General features: G+C 32.3%; 1 protein-coding gene across 1 annotated transcript; it reads left to right on the top strand.

Annotated features, from left to right (window-relative positions):
* The first annotated feature begins 3,129 nt into the window (after positions 1–3,129).
* LOC108910221 (peroxisomal N(1)-acetyl-spermine/spermidine oxidase-like) lies at positions 3,130–18,544 on the top strand. Its single transcript, XM_018714770.1, has 4 exons — positions 3,130–3,617; positions 5,084–5,684; positions 14,699–14,901; positions 18,236–18,544. Exons 1-4 carry the CDS (start codon positions 3,163–3,165, stop codon positions 18,486–18,488), a joined length of 1,512 nt encoding a protein of 503 aa, XP_018570286.1. The 5' UTR covers positions 3,130–3,162; the 3' UTR covers positions 18,489–18,544.
* Positions 18,545–19,121: the final 577 nt, after the last annotated feature.

Below are 19,121 nucleotides of genomic sequence, written 5' to 3'. Positions count from 1 at the left end.
AACGAACCAACTTTTTTATGTACGAAATTTTTGAATTCTATAAAAACTTCATCAGAGCAACTTTTTCACCGTGGACTTTCTAAACCAATGATTCCCAAAGTGGTCTATATCGACCCCTAGGGGTCGACTCCGAAATGCAAGGAGTAAGGAGTCCATGTCAGCAAAAATCAATATTGAGGGTGCATGAGATATAAATGGGGGTCCTCGAGAATGAATCCCATTTAAGCAGGTCGTGACCAAAATTTTGGCTTTCCATAAATAGAGTAATTCACATAACACAAATAGTACTTTAAGAACGTAATACTTTCTTGTAATAGACATATAAATTACATGTGAAGTAAACATTTTTAAAACATAAATGTTTATGAAACATGATGAAGATTTGGAACTAGATTTGGGAAACTTTAAAGCTCCATGCTTTAATCATGGAAAAATTCGAGATCGATGATGTGGTTATTCTCCGTCGACGGGTCAAACCATAAACCAATTACTTAATTGCTTCGAATAGTAATTAATGCTAATTGTTAGAATATTCTCTTGAATTCAATCAATCTATTTCGGTTTACTTATAAAATTATTGTTATAATTTATTGTTATTGATATTTAAGTTATTATATTTCTTATATATCAAACTGTTTCATAGTAAGCGATTATTTTATTTACTACACTCAATTACATATTAATTAAGTATATTTCATAAAATTGTGCAAGTGGGTCATTCGCTTTGTGGTCGTAACACTTGTATCTCGGAAAAACTTGCACTGCGTGAGCTGTTAGAAACACATTTGAAGTTGATGAATTTGTAACAATTCAATATTAGAAAGGCGGGGTGGTCTATCCAATACACAAAAAATTGGCGTCTGGTTTACGAGACAAACAATTTTGGGGACTTCGGGTCTAAACCATCATTTCCTTTATACTTTTTTTCTTACCTTTCATCTTGAATTGTATAATGAACGAAAACAGCGTTTTAAGCTCTTTGACGGTACTTACAAAAAAAATCAACAGAAATGAGAATGGTTTCGAGACCGTAACGTTGAACAAAAATCTGAGTCTGAATTCACAGTGAAATTGTTTAAAAAAAATTGTTGTGATAAAGTTTTTACAGATATCAAAATTTCATTACAATAAAAAGGAGAAACTTTTTTAAAATGCCTCGAAAATTCTCTCTATTAACAATTTCCCACGAGGTCTACTTTAACCAAGACTGTAAATTCCTCAGATTCGGTTCTAATATCTTACATTTTTAATACTAGTAAATAAATATGTATATCTAATCTTTGCCCCGAGATTGATTACTTAATAACATTATATAAGGTGTCTTAGTTGCATTCTGATTTTTTTTTTTTCGGGGAAAACAGATCCATTAAAAATAATAAAACTATCTGACTGACGGGCGTTGTCCCACAAAATTGTTTACTGACCATTTTTTTTTATGGTTAATATAACAATTAATACCCTCTCAAAAGTTTTAAAGTATAGTAAACGAATTGCACATTATTTATTTTTTGTACATACATGCGTTGGGGCTGACTGACAAGCTCTGTCCCCACATTCAGCTGACTGACTAAGTAACATAACTTTTATTTATATGGAATATAGAATTTGTATAACGATTTTCAGCTTTAGTAAATTCATTTCATTACTCGGTAGGTACGATAACTTTGATAGTGTACCTGAGACCCCTGTTCTAAGTTTGGCTTGACTGATCGCAGTGTGTTTGTGTACACAACTACTGTATATGTAAATCAACTATCAAAAAAGTAGGCTTAGTAAATTCAAACAATTTTTTTGCCGCTGGCTCTTGGACTATTATACAGGGTGTTCCTAAATAAGTGTCGCAACGGAATACTGTAAATTCCTCTTGAAGAAAGAAACATTCTTTTCCTCGTTCATTTTTTTCTCCGGGCTCTCGTTTTTGAGATTCACGGAGTCAAAACTTTAATTTTTTTTTAAAATTTTTTGCCAATATTTTAGGAACCGTTTGAACTACAGGACTGAGTTTTTGTACACGCATTACCACTATTAATGCTACTTTTTCGCACCCTTCTCGAATTCATTGAACGTGCCAGTGGTGAAGATTTTAAGGTATCGTAAGGGTTTTCCCCCCTAACTTTTACGCCACTGGAAAAATTAACATTTGACAGCAAATTCTGAAGCGCCAATGAATTTTACACAAAAAGAGTTCTCTTGGTTCATTGCTCGAAAGTCAACCGTTTTCAAGAAAAATGACTTTTTATGAACAAAAACAAACATTTTGCTAACGTTTCAAAAATCTTTTGTAATTCAAAAGATAGATAGTAATAATATTAACAAGTTTAACGAAATTTAGCAACATTTGCAATAAGTAGCTATTAATAGTGGTAATGTGTGTACACAAGCTCAGTCCTGTAGTTCAAACGGTTCCTAAGGTATTGGCAAAAATCTGAAAAATAGTTTTTACACCGTGTATCTCGAAAACGAAAGCCTGGAGAATAAATGGAAGAGGAAAAAAATGTTTCTCTTTTCAAGAGAAATTTACAGTTTTCCGTTGCGACACTTATTTAGGAACACACTGTATAAGTGAATTAATTACTAGTAAGATTTTTAAGAAAAAAAAGATTTTAGGATATTTTTTATTTAAAATAAGATTTTCATAATTAAAGAAGTCATCAAAAACCATCAATAGTGTAAAAAAACTTGGCGTAAAAATTTAATATTTTTGATATTTGTTAAAAATTTGAGTAATTTGGAAATTAAGTGTAATTTGTGGTATAATTTTTAAGATAAAAAGCACCTTCCGTTAATAAAATGCTTCTGCCTTTAATACATCTGCCTTTAGTAATAAACCTTTCTGCCTTTAATAAAATAAATGTCTTTAATAAAATAAAATCATCTGCCTTCTGCTTGTAATAAAAAGCATCTGCCTTTAATTAGTTATTTATTATTACTACAGTTTCATCAATGTAACTACTTTTAGAAATATTTGAATAAACTCGATATATTTTTACATTTTTAGAATAAAACTGGGACGTCCTGTAAACCATATAAATACTAGATAGTGGTAGCCCAAGTGGTAACCTTTGACATCATTGTAAGTACAATTGTTACATAAACTATATAATAGCCTAACCAATTGAGAATGCAAGATTTGTATTCACAGATTTAATAACAGTGTTAACCATGAGGGCAGTTTTAGTCCTTGCTCTAGGATTTCACTATACATATCTCATATTAGCATTAAAAAATAATTCCTCGTCAGTAATAATAGTTGGAGCTGGTCCTGCAGGAATTGCAGCAGCCACAAAATTGCTGTCTAATGGTTTTCACAATATTTTAATTTTGGAAGCAGAACCCAGGATTGGAGGGAGAATAAACAGTGTAAAATTTTTTGACGCCTATGTTGATTTAGGAGCACGATGGTGTCATGGACAGGTAAACAACATAGTGTATGATATGGTGAAGGATATGAATTTGTTAGGGCGCAACGAATTTTCTAAGAAATTGTATCATTCTTCAAGAAAATTTGTAGATCAGAAGTTTGTTGACGATTTTTTTAAAATCGTAGAAGATATTTATGAAGGGCATGACGATAAGAAGATAAATTACACGAACCTTGGGGAGTACTGCGAAGAAGAGTAAGTTGAAAATAATAAGTTTATTTAAAAACATGATAAAATAATCTAAAATAAAACGAAATAAAAGAAAATGCTGTCGCAATAAATATAACCAATTGTTATTTTTATTTAAAAAAACGGTAATATGTGCTGTAGAAACATTAGGATAATATAGTTATAAGTTACAAAGGTGGAGTAGATAAAAGAGTATTTGAAAGCTTTTTCACATATCTCCAAAATTTTTTAAGATAAAATTATGCTTGTGGATGAAGTTTGCTCAAACTATTTCGTGTGTGGTAAAAAGGTACCTACTCTTCTATAATGCCAGTAGGTTGCATTATTTGGAAGTAAAAATGGTTAAAAATATTATGCAATGTTATTGTCACAAAAATGTAAACCATTTGAATTAATGGGAAGTCATGGAAAACAGAAATATCGATTATTTGAATTTTTGTGGACATTTATAGAAATTGGAAAAAAAACTAATGAGCTGCAATGTGTCAAAAACCTAAAATAAAGTCTATTTACAAAAATATAATTAATGAAAATCGGTGGAAAAAGAGTACGCGAACACTACGAGGACAGTACTTAATTAAGTTAATTATTTTTTATCATTCTTCAATTGCAAATTACTTCTTTGTCCACTATTTCCCCAAAACGTTACTAAAAATTATAGTCACATTTTAATAGCACACATTATTACTTTTATCAGTCAGTTTTGAGAGTGAGAGCGAAGAACTTAGAGCAATAATTAACCAGTCTTTAGTAATTTAGTCTATAAAATTTAGAACTTTTTCTGATCATTAGATTCGCAGTATAATTGAATTTAAATGCTGTTTCTAAAATATTTCACAATTCACATACGCTATATTTTATTTGCAGCATTTGGGCTATTCTAAATACCTATTGTTAATATAACTTTTCAGTAAAATGTCTTCATGTGAGAAAGAAAGACAGAAAGAACCTTAGTAGTAGATCCTAAAACTATCACTTCCTTAAAATTATAAATCTATTTTTTTTTTCGCGAATTATATTAGCATTTTTTATTGTGAATATAATAACACGACGTTATTCTACCGCAATTTTTTTCAATGGCTTAAAATAAATTTTGTAAAATATTTCAACTTCATGTTTCATGTAGAGCATCCAATTTTCGATGTCACGCTAAAGCATCTCAATTAAGGTTGAAGATAGAAATTTGTGAATTTTTGGATGAATACATAGGTATCATAATATAAAGAATATTTTATTGGAGATGCTGAGACAGTTTGTACATCATACTTAAAAAATTTCAGTAGTAGGTATTAAGTTTTATTTTTCAAATAAAAACAATCAAAATAGTAAATAACCAAGTAAAAATTATTTAAAATGAATGTTATTTTTGCAGCATCCAATGTTTATCATGCAATATTGTAATAACATACATAAGACAAGACTATTTGTTATAATAATGGAAAATTTTAATTAATAAAATATCCTATTCTTAGGTATATCAAGATAGTCAATGAGAAATTCGGAAACGACCCAACCAAGCATGAACTTGCTCTGTCCATGGTCCATTTTTTTGAATTCTACGTTTTAGGAGGAGAGGGATCGTTTTCTTGGCATGACATTGCAGCTGTTGCAGATTACCAGGAATGTGAGGGGGAGAAGCTCCAAAATTGGTATGGCAAAGGGTATAAGACCTTTTTAGACGTTCTAATGAAAAAATATCCTAACCCAAAAAAACAGTTACCTGTAGATGACAAGATTCTTCTCAATAAGGACGTGTCAAAGATTCAATGGAACCAAAGTGCTATGAATAAATCTGTTAAGCTCTGGTGCTCAGATGGTTCCACCTATGAGGCAGATAGCGTAATTTTTACACCATCTGTTGGGGTACTGAAAGAGAGAGCCGAGGAAATATTCACACCTAGACTGCCACAGATAAAGTTGGATGCCATAAGGAATATTGGATTTGGCGCGGTAATGAAGGTGTACATGCACTTTCCGCATATTTGGTGGGGGAATTTAACTGGTTTCAATTTACTTTGGAGTGAAGAAGATAGTAAAGCGGCCGTTCAGGAGTTTCTTGAGGGACCAAACTGGGTAATTTTTATAAAATATTATTTTTCATTTTTTTTCTGTAATGTTAAGTCGTAGAAAAATAGATTTTGCACGATGAAACTGAATTTTAAAAATGAACATTGTCAGTGTGATGACTTCTGACGAATACTTCCAATTGAAGTGATAGTTTTGTTGTGTTCGAATGAAAAAATGATGAAATTCTGCAAAATATTCAATGTTTGGTAATCAAGACATATCAATTGGATTTCAACAATTTCCGAGCTGATTTCCACGTTATTGGTTTCGGTTTTTTGATGTTTCGAGAACCATTTCGCTCTCTTCAGAACAAATTCTGAATCTGGAGATTTTCCTTTGGACGGTATTTATATTTGTTGTATGCATTTGTGGCCTGTGACTAAATTTATATTCGCTTCCAAATAGGTTTCGTTTAAGGAGAATTTAATTTGATTATTCTTGATTTCTCTGTAGAACTTTGGCCAACAGATTATTTCCCTCACCAACCCTCCTTTAGGTCTTTAGGTCTGACGCGTGTCATGTGTTTCACAACTGCCGGTTTCTCTCCTTTTCCTTGTTCTTCTATTGATGGTTTGTTGAATATTTCACCTGATGGTTTCCTTTGAAAACTGACCGCAGATGATGTGATTCCAAGAGCTCTGTTGTTTACTAGGATATTGAATATTGATAATTCATTGTTTCCTTGTCGGATGGTATTGATACATATCCATAGGAGTTGGTTTCTTGTAAACCCACTATAATATACAGGGTGTCCATTTATACTTAAACAAAACTGGGGGTGGGGGGTGACATCTACTTGAAAAAAGAGTCGGGATAGTTCGTAACTATTTCCTCAATAACGATGCGTTTCCTAGATACAGGTGTTACAGTAGTTTTAATTAAAAATCGGTAAATGATGTCAAAATGTATATGCCTATAAATATCAATAGTAGAAACCTTAAGACAAACATGCAAATCATTTTATTGCGAGTGGCTGTGGTGTGAATACGGATAGCTTGAGGGGTATAATAATTGAAAGAAAAATATTTAAAAAGTCCAGATTTCTTAAAAATTTTATGGTCTGCAAATCCCAAATAATACAAAAATGGTATATCTACTAGTTGAAAATCGAGAATTAAATTTAAAAATATTAATACCTATTGAAAACTAGACCAGGGCGGATCTGTTTTAAGGTGGATGTGAGAGGGGCAAGCAAATTTTTTCTGGATTACCTTCAGAACAACTCACATAATAAAAGTATACATCCGATTTGGGCGAGGTCCGAAACATTTTCAAAATTGCAAAAAATTTAAAAAAATACTTATTTTATGTTTAAATTTATTACCGATATTATAAAATAGCAACTGATAAAAAAAAGCAAAATAATCAAGTTTTTTGGATAATTTTTTTTAAATATTTTAATTGCTCCGAAGGCATTCTAATTTTGGTAAAATAAACTTTAGAGAGTAATAAAATAACACCAAATTTCATTAAAATCGGTTAGATAGTTATTGTAAAATAATTTTTTGAAAAAAATTTTCGAATTTTCAAATGTTGCACAACCTCAAATAAAGCATCTAGATACTTTTTTTCACATAGAAAAGACCGCTCAACCTTTCAAATGGTTTTTCAAAAATTGAAATCGGTTGATTAGGACGACCACAGTAAATTTTTGAACCTCTGAATTCAGTCTCGGAGCGAATGCCCTCCCCCACTTTTCGTGTTTTGGGTCACTTTTTGCGCGTGCGAGCGACAGTTTTTCCGCTGGTTTATCTACGTTGCCGATAATTTATAGATATGAAATTTTTTTCCAGCTTAGAACACGGAAAAGCGACTGGATCAAATATTATTGCTAAATTGCTTATAAATTAACGGCAAGTGGCGATACACTGACCGCTTATATCTCGAGAACCAATAATCGAATTTTATTATTTTTTAAAGTAGCGTCTTTCCGAGTACTTTAAAATAATAATTTTTGAAAAAAATTTAAATTGCAAATTGATAAATGTAATTGTTTAAAAATAAAAAAAAGTGTGTTAACTTTAAAAATTTACTGTGGCCGTCCTAATCAACCGATTTAAATTTTTCAAAAACCATTTGAAAGGTTGAGCGGTCTTTTCTATGTGAAAAAGTATATAGATGCTTTATTTGAGGCTGTGCAACATTTTACAAATTCGAATTTTTTTTTTCAAAAAACTATAAAACCGATTTTTATTGAAATTTGGTGTGCCGCTTTACTATACCCTAAAGTTTTTTTTACCAAAATTAGAATGTCCTCGAAGCAATAAAAATATTTAAACAAAATTATCCTTGATTATTTTGCCTTTTTCATCAATTATCGCTATTTTGCAACATCGGTGATAAATTTAAACATTTTTAACTTACAGTATATTCAATTCTAAAACTTTTTTTCCTCTTAAATATTCTCCTAAAATGGATAGGTTTCAAGATATAAGTAAAAATAAAAATAAAAAAATAGGTATTTTTAAAATATTTTTAAACATTTTTGCAATTTTGAAAATGTTCCGGACCTCGCCCAGATCTAGGGATCTACACTTTTATTATGTGAGTTGTACTGAAGCTTGCCTCCTCTTACATCCAAGAAGTGGGATATTTCGACAGATCCGTCCTGGTCTAAACGTAAACTGTATTCAGTATAATTTGAGAACACAAATTTTAATTGTCACCGTGTCAGATATCAAACACCGAAATTGTAAATAATCGTATTTATTTAAAATAAATTAAAACAATACGAAAATCACCTACTTTGTAAGTTTAAGTCTATAGAGGTACCTACAATGTTTTAATTCCAATATTTATTAAAGTTTAAAAAACAATACAAAAAAATCAATCGATTTATTAGCAATTTTAGTTTTTTCGAATTTTTAAAAATGTATTATACATGGTGTCCCAGTGTCAGCGCACAAAAAATTACCAGGGGGGTAAACCAGACCAAAATAAGATACATACATAAAACTAGGATATGCAAAAGTTATGAAGACATAACCTTGAGGACAAGTTGGCCTAGGCCGCCCCTGGCGTCAGATGGAAATAGCCACCATGTAGTTTTAATGACCTTTAATAAATGTACACTTCACGCGAAAATTACTTAAATCCTTGAAAAGGTTTTTGAGTTATTGCGGAAAGTTGTTATAATTTTTTTCTAAACAACACCCTGTAACTCAGTGAGAGTGCATTGCAGAAAAATATTTTATAAGAATTTTAATATAATATTTTGGTCTGGTCTACCCCCTGATAAATTTTTGTATGTTGACACTGGGACACCCTGTATACAAGGTGTTCCTAAATAAGTGTCGCAACGGAAAAGTGTAAATTCCTCTTGAAAAGAGAAACATTGTTTTCCTCTTCCATTTTTCTCTCCGGGCTTTCGTTTTCGAGATACACGGTGTCAAAACTTTTTTCAGATTTTTGCCAATATTTTAGGAACCGTTTGAACTACAGGACTGAGCTTTTGTACACACATTACCACTATCAATAGCTACTTGTAGCAAATGTTGTTAAATTTCGTTAAAATTGTTAATTATTACTATCTATCATTTGTTTTACAAAAGATTTTCGAAACGTTAGCAAAATGTTTGTTTTTGTTCATAAAAAGTCATTTTTCTTGAAAACGATTGACTTTAGAGCAATGAACCAAGAGAACTCTTTTTGTGTAAAATTCATTGGCGCTTCAGAATTTGCTGTCAAATGTCAATTTTTCCAGTGGCGTAAAAGTTAGGGGGGGAAAACCCTTACGATACCTTAAAATCTCTACCACTGGCACGTTCAATAAATTCGAGAAGGGTGTGAAAAAGTAGCTATTAATAGTGGTAATACATGTACAAAAAATCAGTCCTGTAGTTCAAACGGTTCTTAAGATATTGGCAAAAAAATTTAAAAAAAAAAGTTGTGACACCGTGTGTCTCGAAAACGAAAGCCCGAAGAGAAAAATGGAAGAGGAAAAGATTGTTTCTTTTTTCAAGAGGAATTTACAGTTTTCCGTTGCGACACTTATTTAGGAACACCCTGTATCTAGCAATGAACAGCTGTTTAAATACTTAATAAAAAAATACAGACAGCAAAAATTAACAAACACAAACAAATAAAATAGGTATACATATAATTAAATAAATAAACAAAATATTATGGCAAATGCTGAAAGTGTCCGTCATTTTCTTCTATGCACAAGGCTGTACGTCGAAGGAATGATTGTTTTGCCCTAAACAAAACTCCAATATCTTGTCGAACGAGATTTGACACTTTCACTATAAATGTACATAGTTCTTAGTTAATTTGTACTAATGTAAACGTTGCCTTTCATGAATGTCCTGAAACAAAAATATAATTATATTCAGGTCGGGTGGCCCGGCAGGCCAATTTACAGTTCGTATCCAATACATAGCTCAGCAAACTAGTTACTAAGGAACTGTCCCATAGTTTGCATATAATGTGATTGTACATCATCATATCTAAACAATACGTCTCTTCTAATGTTCTAGCGCGCATCTTCTAATATATTTGGCAAAGTATGTTATAAGAAATTTAGATACTGAATATCATTTAAATCTGGCGTCAGCTCAACAGATCCTAATAAATGGTGATAGCAAATTGATATTGAAAATTATGATTAATTACTCCATTTTTTTGTAAAACGTGACTACTCAGAAAATAGAATTGTGTTGTAGAAATCATTCTTTTCGTCTTGTTGTTCTCTTAAAGTTTTGTAGAATTTGAAACATCGAATTCAGCAGCAATTCTTCTTCTACAATTAATTGTGTGTGGATTTCTTCACTTCAACGGTATTTAAAACAGTTTTTTTCCTTATCCTTAATCTTTACACACCGTGGACGAAAATATTCTCTGGTATGAGCTAAAAAAAAAACATTAAATTTAGGATACCTTTTTATGGAATCTTTCGATCAACTACAGCAAAATTATTGGGACGTCAACTTGTTTACCAGGAAACTTTTCAGCATATCGCCATGCTGATGCTAAACAATTATATCTACATTCTCCATATAGGAAATACAATCACGACGGTCAATTCATTTAAACTGTACAGATTATAGAAATTATGTCAAAAATTAATAAAGTTGTTTTGATATCTTATAACAAATAAAATTTATGTTGTCGAATTATGTTAAATCCATAGTAAAATACATTTTCTTGTTACATTTTTAAATTTACTTCTGTCATTTTCAGTTAGTAAAGTCCATGGAGTAAAGAGTAATTTTTCTGGAAACATGTACATCCTACAACGATATACTTTTTTTGTATTACCCTTAGGCCTAGGAAGTTACTAAGTAATTGACTTAATATTCCTAGAAGTTGAAAGTAGTATACAGTATGTGTCGGTAATAATAGTTTTGTAGTCACTCAAAATGTTCGTTCGCCTTTTATCAACATTGATTTTCGACATACTTATAACCCCGTCCATTCAAGATCTTAAAGACAAATAACATTTGAAGTCTCCTTTAGTCTAGTCTAGAATATGATATAATTCATAACAGATTGGCAATAAATGGAACAGCTTCTTATTTTTTCACTATCATATTGCTAGAAAAGGTCTATATTGCTCGCTGCAGCATATGGCGCCGTAAAAAAATAAGAAAGTTGAATATCGTCTATGCAAAGCTAGAGCAACTTTATTTCGCCTTTCGCTAGTCGAATTAAATCATAAAAACCTGATAACTTGAAAAAATTATTAGTAGATATTCTATTGTACTTTATGACAGGGAATGGTATGTAGAATTATAATGTCAAAAAAGTAATTCAAAACAAGTAACGCCAAGTTGGCAAATTGCAATTAAGTGGCAAATTTACGTGTTCTTTCACTTTTTTACTGTTCACGAAAATCTAGATGACCTATCGGAAAATTAGTCATTTTATGATGTAGGCAATACATTATCTATAATTTAAGATATCTAAAGTTAACCAACCAATTTGTTAACTGTAAAATAAAAATTGAACACGGAAAATCATTCCCCGAGAATTCATTCCCCGAAAATTGCGTATTATTATTGCAAAATCGATGGATGTTGATGAAATTTATGGAAAAGATGGTCAATCCAACGACGAACATGTGTGCCAAACGCCGATTCAATTGACTGAAATTGGTGCTACATCTATTTATTAATTAATTTCGTTTGTTTTTTGCAACTAATTGTTTAGTTTCAATTTTAGAAGTTAATGACGCAGGTAAAGGTTCTAATTGATCCAAAGAAACGTATTGAAAAAGAAAAATTTCAACAAGTTAAGTTTTTGAACCGAATTTGAAACGTTCAAGTCAAAAATCTCGAGCGCGACGAAAGCGACGCATGTACGGGCCCGGCGCTCATACTCCCGCATGCAGGCCCTTCATTAACGTTAACTTTTACTAGTGCTAGCGCGTTTATTACATGAACTATCAATGTAAAACTTTCTGAAAATAAAAGTTTCTCCCTTTCCCTTTCTTTTCTTTAATTGTCTCTAACATCCCAGTCTAATACGTGTCCAATAGTTAATTAATAAATTAACGTTATAAAAAAGCTATCTTGGGAACAAAGAGGTGTAGGCGATTTCTTTTTTTTTTAAAATTACCGAAAAAATAAGCTCTATTTAATGCAAAAACAGCGAATTCCCGAGCGACTCTTGCCTGAACATGGGACAATTTGTTTGTAACGCTGTATTGCACGTCCTACTTTGTTAGTTGTAAAGGGCTACTTAATTTTAACTTTTTGAAATTTTTCTTTTTCGATCCGTTTTTTGGATCAATTAGAACCTATATCTACGATATTAACTTCTAAAATTAACGTTTAGTAATTAAACAATAAAATAAATACGTAGTTGCAAAAATACGAACGAAATTAATTAACAAATATCTAGAGCAACAATTTCACGGTCATCGACATCCATCGCTTTTTGTTGTAATAATAATAGGCAATTTTCGAAAACTGATTTTTCCGCGTTCAACCTTTATTTTACAGTTTACAAATTGGTGAAATATGACTTTAGATACCCTAAATTGTAGGTATTTTAATTGCCTATAACCAGTGGCGGCGCGTGAACATTGATTGAATGTGTTCTGCTTAGGGTTGTTACATTTGTTGAATTGAATTCCAGGATATTAAGTGCCCGGAGAGCCTCTAAATGGCGCCGAGGGCGAAAAATTTTAAAATTTTCAAGGTCACGCGTTTTCCTGGCACTTCTGAATTTCAAGGAACAATCCATTTATACAAAAATACAGATTTTCACAACGATTTTTGAAATATCTATTCACGAATTACCTACTGACGGTATAAATAAATTGGAATAAACTAAATATATTTTATTAAATTATTGAATTTTGTTTAAAAACAAAAAAATCGTTTGTGAAGTTTACCAACGATCAACGAATCTTAATTTTCCTCGCCATGTTATGATTTTTTCTTTATCTTTTTTTATATATACGTACATATATTCCGGGAGTTATACGTGCAAATCCGAAATACGGGACCATACACCTAATTCCCGGTACAATCACAGAAAATCCCGGTCATACCCATGTGGCTAGATGTTCTTTTAATATGTCGTCAAGATCTGCAGTAAATTTATGAGTCCACGAAACACATCAGGGTTGTCCAAATTTTCTGTCTCATCATGTCCGCGAAGTTCTAATTCGAAAGCTCCGCAAAATTTTTTGCAATCTATGATATTAGATAATACATAACAATTTTTCGTTACCTGTTCATTGTGTTTCCGTATATTATCCCAATATGCAGAATCTAACTGACTTCTTATGTTTATTTTACCTAATGATTTAAATGACTTAAATCTTTCACACTGTATATTGTCCATGCTTTATCCCCACCGAAAAGTAAGAACGGAAAACAAAACAGTGTATTTTTTATATCACACCCGCAACCCACTCTGCTTTTGTGTATACTATTGTTATTATTATTATTATTGTTAAATTGTCTTTTATAACTTACTTCGGTTTGTTCCACTAACTTCAATATTTAATTGTGGTGTTGGCCCACCTAATTCTTTTATTTTTAGTTTATCCTCATAACGCAGAGGACCAAATAAAGTTTTTTGTAAAAACGAAACACTATTCATTTTAATAACTATAATATCCGTAGACGCCCAAACGAAAATATTCACACGTGCCGCTCACAGAAATAAACCACCACATACCACGTACGAAATATTACCGCATTTACTGCAGCAGTGGCTGTCGTTGTTTGCAGCCACAAAAGCCCATATAAAGTGACGTGGGTCACGACGTCACGAGCCTGATTAACCAATAAAAACAAAGGACGCATCTAACTGTTCGCTGTGCACACATTTTGTATATGAAGTTGCATATATTAAGGAGCGTAGCTCGCGTCGTAATAAATAATAATATAAACTCCTAGATTTATTTTAGCGCGAGTACATTTGGATTCTTTAAATATTTTGTTGATATTTAATATGATTAAATACATAAAATTTTATGTGTTCTGCAGCTCCGTAGCTCTTATGGTAAAACCGCCACTGCCTATAACATAAAATGACTAATTTCCCGATAGGTCGTCTAGATTTTCGTGGACAGTAAAAAACGTGAAAAACGTAAATTTTCCACTTATTTGCAATTTGCCAACTTAGCACTTCTTTCGAGTTACTTTTTTGATATTATCATTCTACATACCCGTCATAAAGTGCAATAATAATTCTTTCACTTTCAAACTAATTCAACTGGAGTACATGGCGAACGTTAGAGACCCACATTAAATTATATGTCATTTTAAGGCCCGATACTTTAGTCTCCGTTAAAGTTTGATTAGCTGATCAGGCGATTAGACTGTACATATATTGATTTATTTTATAAAGTGTAATCACAGTCTAATCGTCTAATTAGTTAAGCAAACCTTAATCGAGACTCAAAGTACCGCATTTGAATGCTTTGTCTATTTACTTCTTTCTTAATTTAAATAGAGTCAAGTTTTAGTACCATAAATTCATATGTTTGTAAGTTTTTTTTTGCGTTATTAGTGTATACTTGAAAACTGACAATAATAAACTATATTTCTTTTTGATCTTAGAAAGGAAGATCATGGATCTCATATATGAGCCACGTTCTAGAAGCAGACCAGAATCCTCACGTTCTCGTAGCATGGTTCACGGGACCGCTGATACCAGCTATAGAAATATTACCCAATGAGGTTTTGATAAACGGAATATACTTTTCGTTGGAGAAATTTTTAGGTCACATTTACAGAGTCACTAAACCAGATAGTATTATACCGTAAGAACAATTTTTTATTCTCACTAAGTAAAATTAGTAAGGGTAATAAGACCTGGCAAATAATATTTATTTTTTCTTTAGTGTTAAAAACTTACGGTATACGACCCCGATGAAATATCATTTACGGATTTACTCAAATCATAATAACAAAGGCACACACAAAAAAAGGAGATCTGTTCCAATTAGACCTATGAATCAGAATATTATAATTTTTTAGGAAAATATCGTAATTAACCTAAGCATTCTTGATACCAATCTGTCAGGTACACAAAAAAAAGAGTTTCCATAAATTTTCAAAGACTACACACGCTGAATCTGAATCCGGGACCAGAATTGCTCCATCCCCTCCATTTTTTTAAACGAATGCGAAACGTCACCATATCTACATATCTAACTATGGCCCTGCAGTCATTTTCAATCAGTTTCTACAATTATACCTAATACTGACCCCTCCCAAAGTAATATTTTCCGTACTTTCTGTATTTGAGAGTGATTTTTCGCGATATAAAAAGTAGAAGGAAGCAATTCTGGTCTCGAATTCAGATTCAGTTCGTCTAGTCTTTGGAATAGACCATTTTTCTTTTTTGTGCGGTCTGTGTAATATACGAGCTTGACAGATCGGTATCAAGAATACCTACTCTAATTAAGATATTTTCCTAAAAAAACGATAGTATTTGAATAACAAATACAATTAGTAAATCAAAAAACAGGGACAGTGGTAAAACAGGTAATAAAGCCCAGGAAGTAACAGAGTCTGTACTTCCAATTCAATAGGAGAAAAGAAACCGCATAAAGTAAAAGAAGAACCAAAAAACATAACATCTATTTTACCACGAAGTGTAGATATGAACTGCTAAGAGACTTAGTCACAGAAGATAAAACATCTTCTGTGACTTGGTACTATAAGTTATGTGAAGATATAATTTTATGACAGACTTGTCTCTCAGTTTATAGTTTAGTATTCACATAATTATATAATTTTTTGTTTTGAAAATATATGTTTATTTTTAATAAGCATAACTTGTTTTCTGGGTCGTATTACCCTCCCTTACCTTATTATTTGAAAATTTATGAACTCCTTTTTTGCTTATTCCTGTTATATTTATTTACTTCTATTTGTTTCATTACCAAAAATTGCCTATCGCTTTGAAAACATAAACTGAATTAAAAAAATAAATAACCTGATTATTCAGACAGACATAGTGAACTAACTTAATAATTCGTTTAGTGTTTTTTATTTAAAATTCTTATCTTAATATTTTATATTTTTATTATTACTTTGAAAACAGTTTAACACAATTTTAATCATATTGTGACTTTATTGTGTAGCACCAAGTATTTTCTATTAACCTATTTTCTATACAGGGTGGCCCAACGAAAACGTAACAGAGTCCATAGCGGCTAGGAAAATTTTTTTTTGGAAAAACGCAAAAACCCATCGATTTTGTTTGCGAGGGGGACATATTTTTGCATGAATTAGATGGTTCTAACTGCTATCCCCTGAGCGGGGTAAATATCCCCTTCAAATTTTTAAATGGGAAGGGTGGTGAAGTTGCATATCGTTCAAAAGCTCTTTTAATTCTCTACACAGTCATGTGCCACTTTTGAAAATCAGCCTATTTTTGTAAAAGATACAGGGTTTTGAAAGAAAAATTTTATTAATGAAAATTTATTACAGTAAATGTTTAAAATGTTGGCTCCCTGCGTCCATGCAATTATAAAGATTTTGTTCAAAACGTTGTTTTATATTCTGGAGCAATTCAGGAGTGACTAGACGACATTCATTAATGATACGTTGACGTAGATCTTTCAGAGAGTCCGGTTGGGTGGCATAGATTTTGGTTTTCCTCTCCTACCTATCCAACGATTCGGAAATATATGGTTTAAGAATTCGCGCACATGGTGGGCATAGTGGGGGGGGGAGCCCCGTCTTGCTGAAACATCAGTTCATCTTCGAGGTAATCATTATTGTTTTCCACAATTACCGTTAAGGCTGGATCAATGGCTTCTTGCAGCAATTCCAAATACATATCACCAGTCAAATTACCATTTATAAAAAAAGGACCAACAAGGGAATCACCAAAGATACCAGCCCAAACATTTAATTTTTCTGGGTGTTGAGTATGCTGTTCGTGGAATATCCTTGGATTGGAGTCTGCCCAGTAACGGCAATTATGGCGGTTGACGGTGCCATTTAGGAAAAAGCTGCACTCATCGGAAAAACAAATGTTGAAAAGAAAATTTGGATTATGCATCGCCCGTTCAGTCATGACCTCGCAAAATTGTACCCGGCGGTCAAAGTCATCTTCGTGAAGTTCATGGAGAAGGTGAATTTTGTAAGGATGGAACTTGTAATGTTTTAAAATTCGTTGTACACTACCCCGACTTACACCGCTTACAGAAGCCAATTGCCGTGTACTTAGCCTATGATCTAAAGCAACGTGTCCCAGAACTGCAACCTCCACAGCTTCATTACGTACAGGACGTTCATTGTTTCGCTTTTTATTGCCCACAGATCCCGTCTCCCGGAATTTTCTTACTAACTCCAAGACAATTTTGCGATGGACGGGTTTATTGGCATGTCGTTCAGTAAACAACTGAGCTGCTCTCGAAGCACATTCGTTATTTTTATAAAATAATTCAATTATTTCCACCCTCTCTTGCATCGAATAAACCATTTTTAATTATTTTGTATTTAATGCGAAACAGCCACTAAAACCACTAACACCACTTTACGACAAAATCGCTGACTGAAAAATGGTCTCTTATCTATACCGTTTTTAGTGGAATTTGTGAAAGAAATAACTGCAAACAATCTAACAACACGTTGGAGTAAGTAATGAGAATAGTTCACGTAAAATTATTTATTATTGAATGGAAGTTGCTGGTCAATTATTTCCAGCCATTTGGATATGTTTAGACGCTTCTTTAACTTAATGATTTTGAAATTAATAGCGAACTCGATAGCGAATTTTAATTAGAGAATAATTTGTAGAGATAATAGGAAATTTTGTATGTGTTAAGTTCTGCACCCTTTATCTTTTAAAAAAATGGGTTGATTTTCAAAAGGGACCCATGACTGTGTAGAGAATCAAAAGAGCTTTTCAACGATATGCAACTTGACCACCCTTCCTATTTAAAAATTTGGAGGGGATGTTTACCCCGCTCAGGGGATAGCAGTTAGAACCATCTAATTCATGCAAAAAGATGTCCCCCTCGCAAACAAAATCGATGGGTATTTGCGTTTTTCCAAAAAAAGTTTTTCCTAGCCGCTATGGGCTCTGTTACGTTTTCGTTGGGCCATCCTGTATAAATGCTATAATAATTATTTTAGGTCCAAATGGTATACCAACCCCCATTTTCGGGGGACCTACTCCTTCCAAACACCAGAAGCACATAGAACTTCTGCAGAAAGTATTTTAGCTCAACCCTTGAATAACTACGACAATTCACCGATACTTATGTTCGCTGGCGAGGCTACAAACCCCACACATTATGGAACAGTACAGGGAGCAGTAGAAACCGGTTACAGAGAAGCAAACAGAATACTGAAGATACCATTTTGTTACCCCATACCTATTAAGTAAAAACTATGTTATTGTGTCTAGCTGTATTACTGTATTGGTTTTGATCTAGTTCAATAAAAGGGTAGTTTATGTTAATATGTAAGTACCTATATCAAAAGTGAAAGAAATGAAACATATTTGGCCCAAGGGCAAAGCATCTAGGAATTACTCACATTATTATGAAGAAATATGAAGGAAATATCAACGAAATGCAAGAGGCTAGGAGAAATATGATGAAAAGATATATAGTGTGGGCACAGATTCAAATCTCAACAATTTTTGTTGTGCGTTCTAATTTTCACCTCCTGAACAATAATCTGAAACTGTTTTGGGTCGAAGTACTGTTTTATCAAAAACCGAAAAAAAGAAAAGAAAACTTGTATAGAGGATTCGATAAGTTTCTAGATGTATCCTAATTTTGTACTGAAAATAAACTTAACACTGTTTGAAAGGGAACAGACATCATTTTCCTCAGAATTCAGAGTTTAGCTTACATTAAAGTTTAATATTAATCCTTTACTGACGTGAATTGTGAAACTTTAAAAAAAGTTACGTGTTCACATGTCAATGTCTTCGTTTAAGCCGGCGTTACACGATGAAATTTCATGTGTCCAACGTTGGAACGTTCGGGCCAGTGTCGGAATTTTTGGCCCC

Source organism: Anoplophora glabripennis, unplaced genomic scaffold (assembly GCF_000390285.2).
Source record: "Anoplophora glabripennis isolate ALB-LARVAE unplaced genomic scaffold, Agla_2.0 scaffold348, whole genome shotgun sequence".
Classification (NCBI taxonomy): Eukaryota; Metazoa; Arthropoda; class Insecta; order Coleoptera; family Cerambycidae; genus Anoplophora; species Anoplophora glabripennis.
Note: the sequence above shows the minus strand (reverse complement) of the source record. Positions and strands in the feature narration are given on the sequence as shown.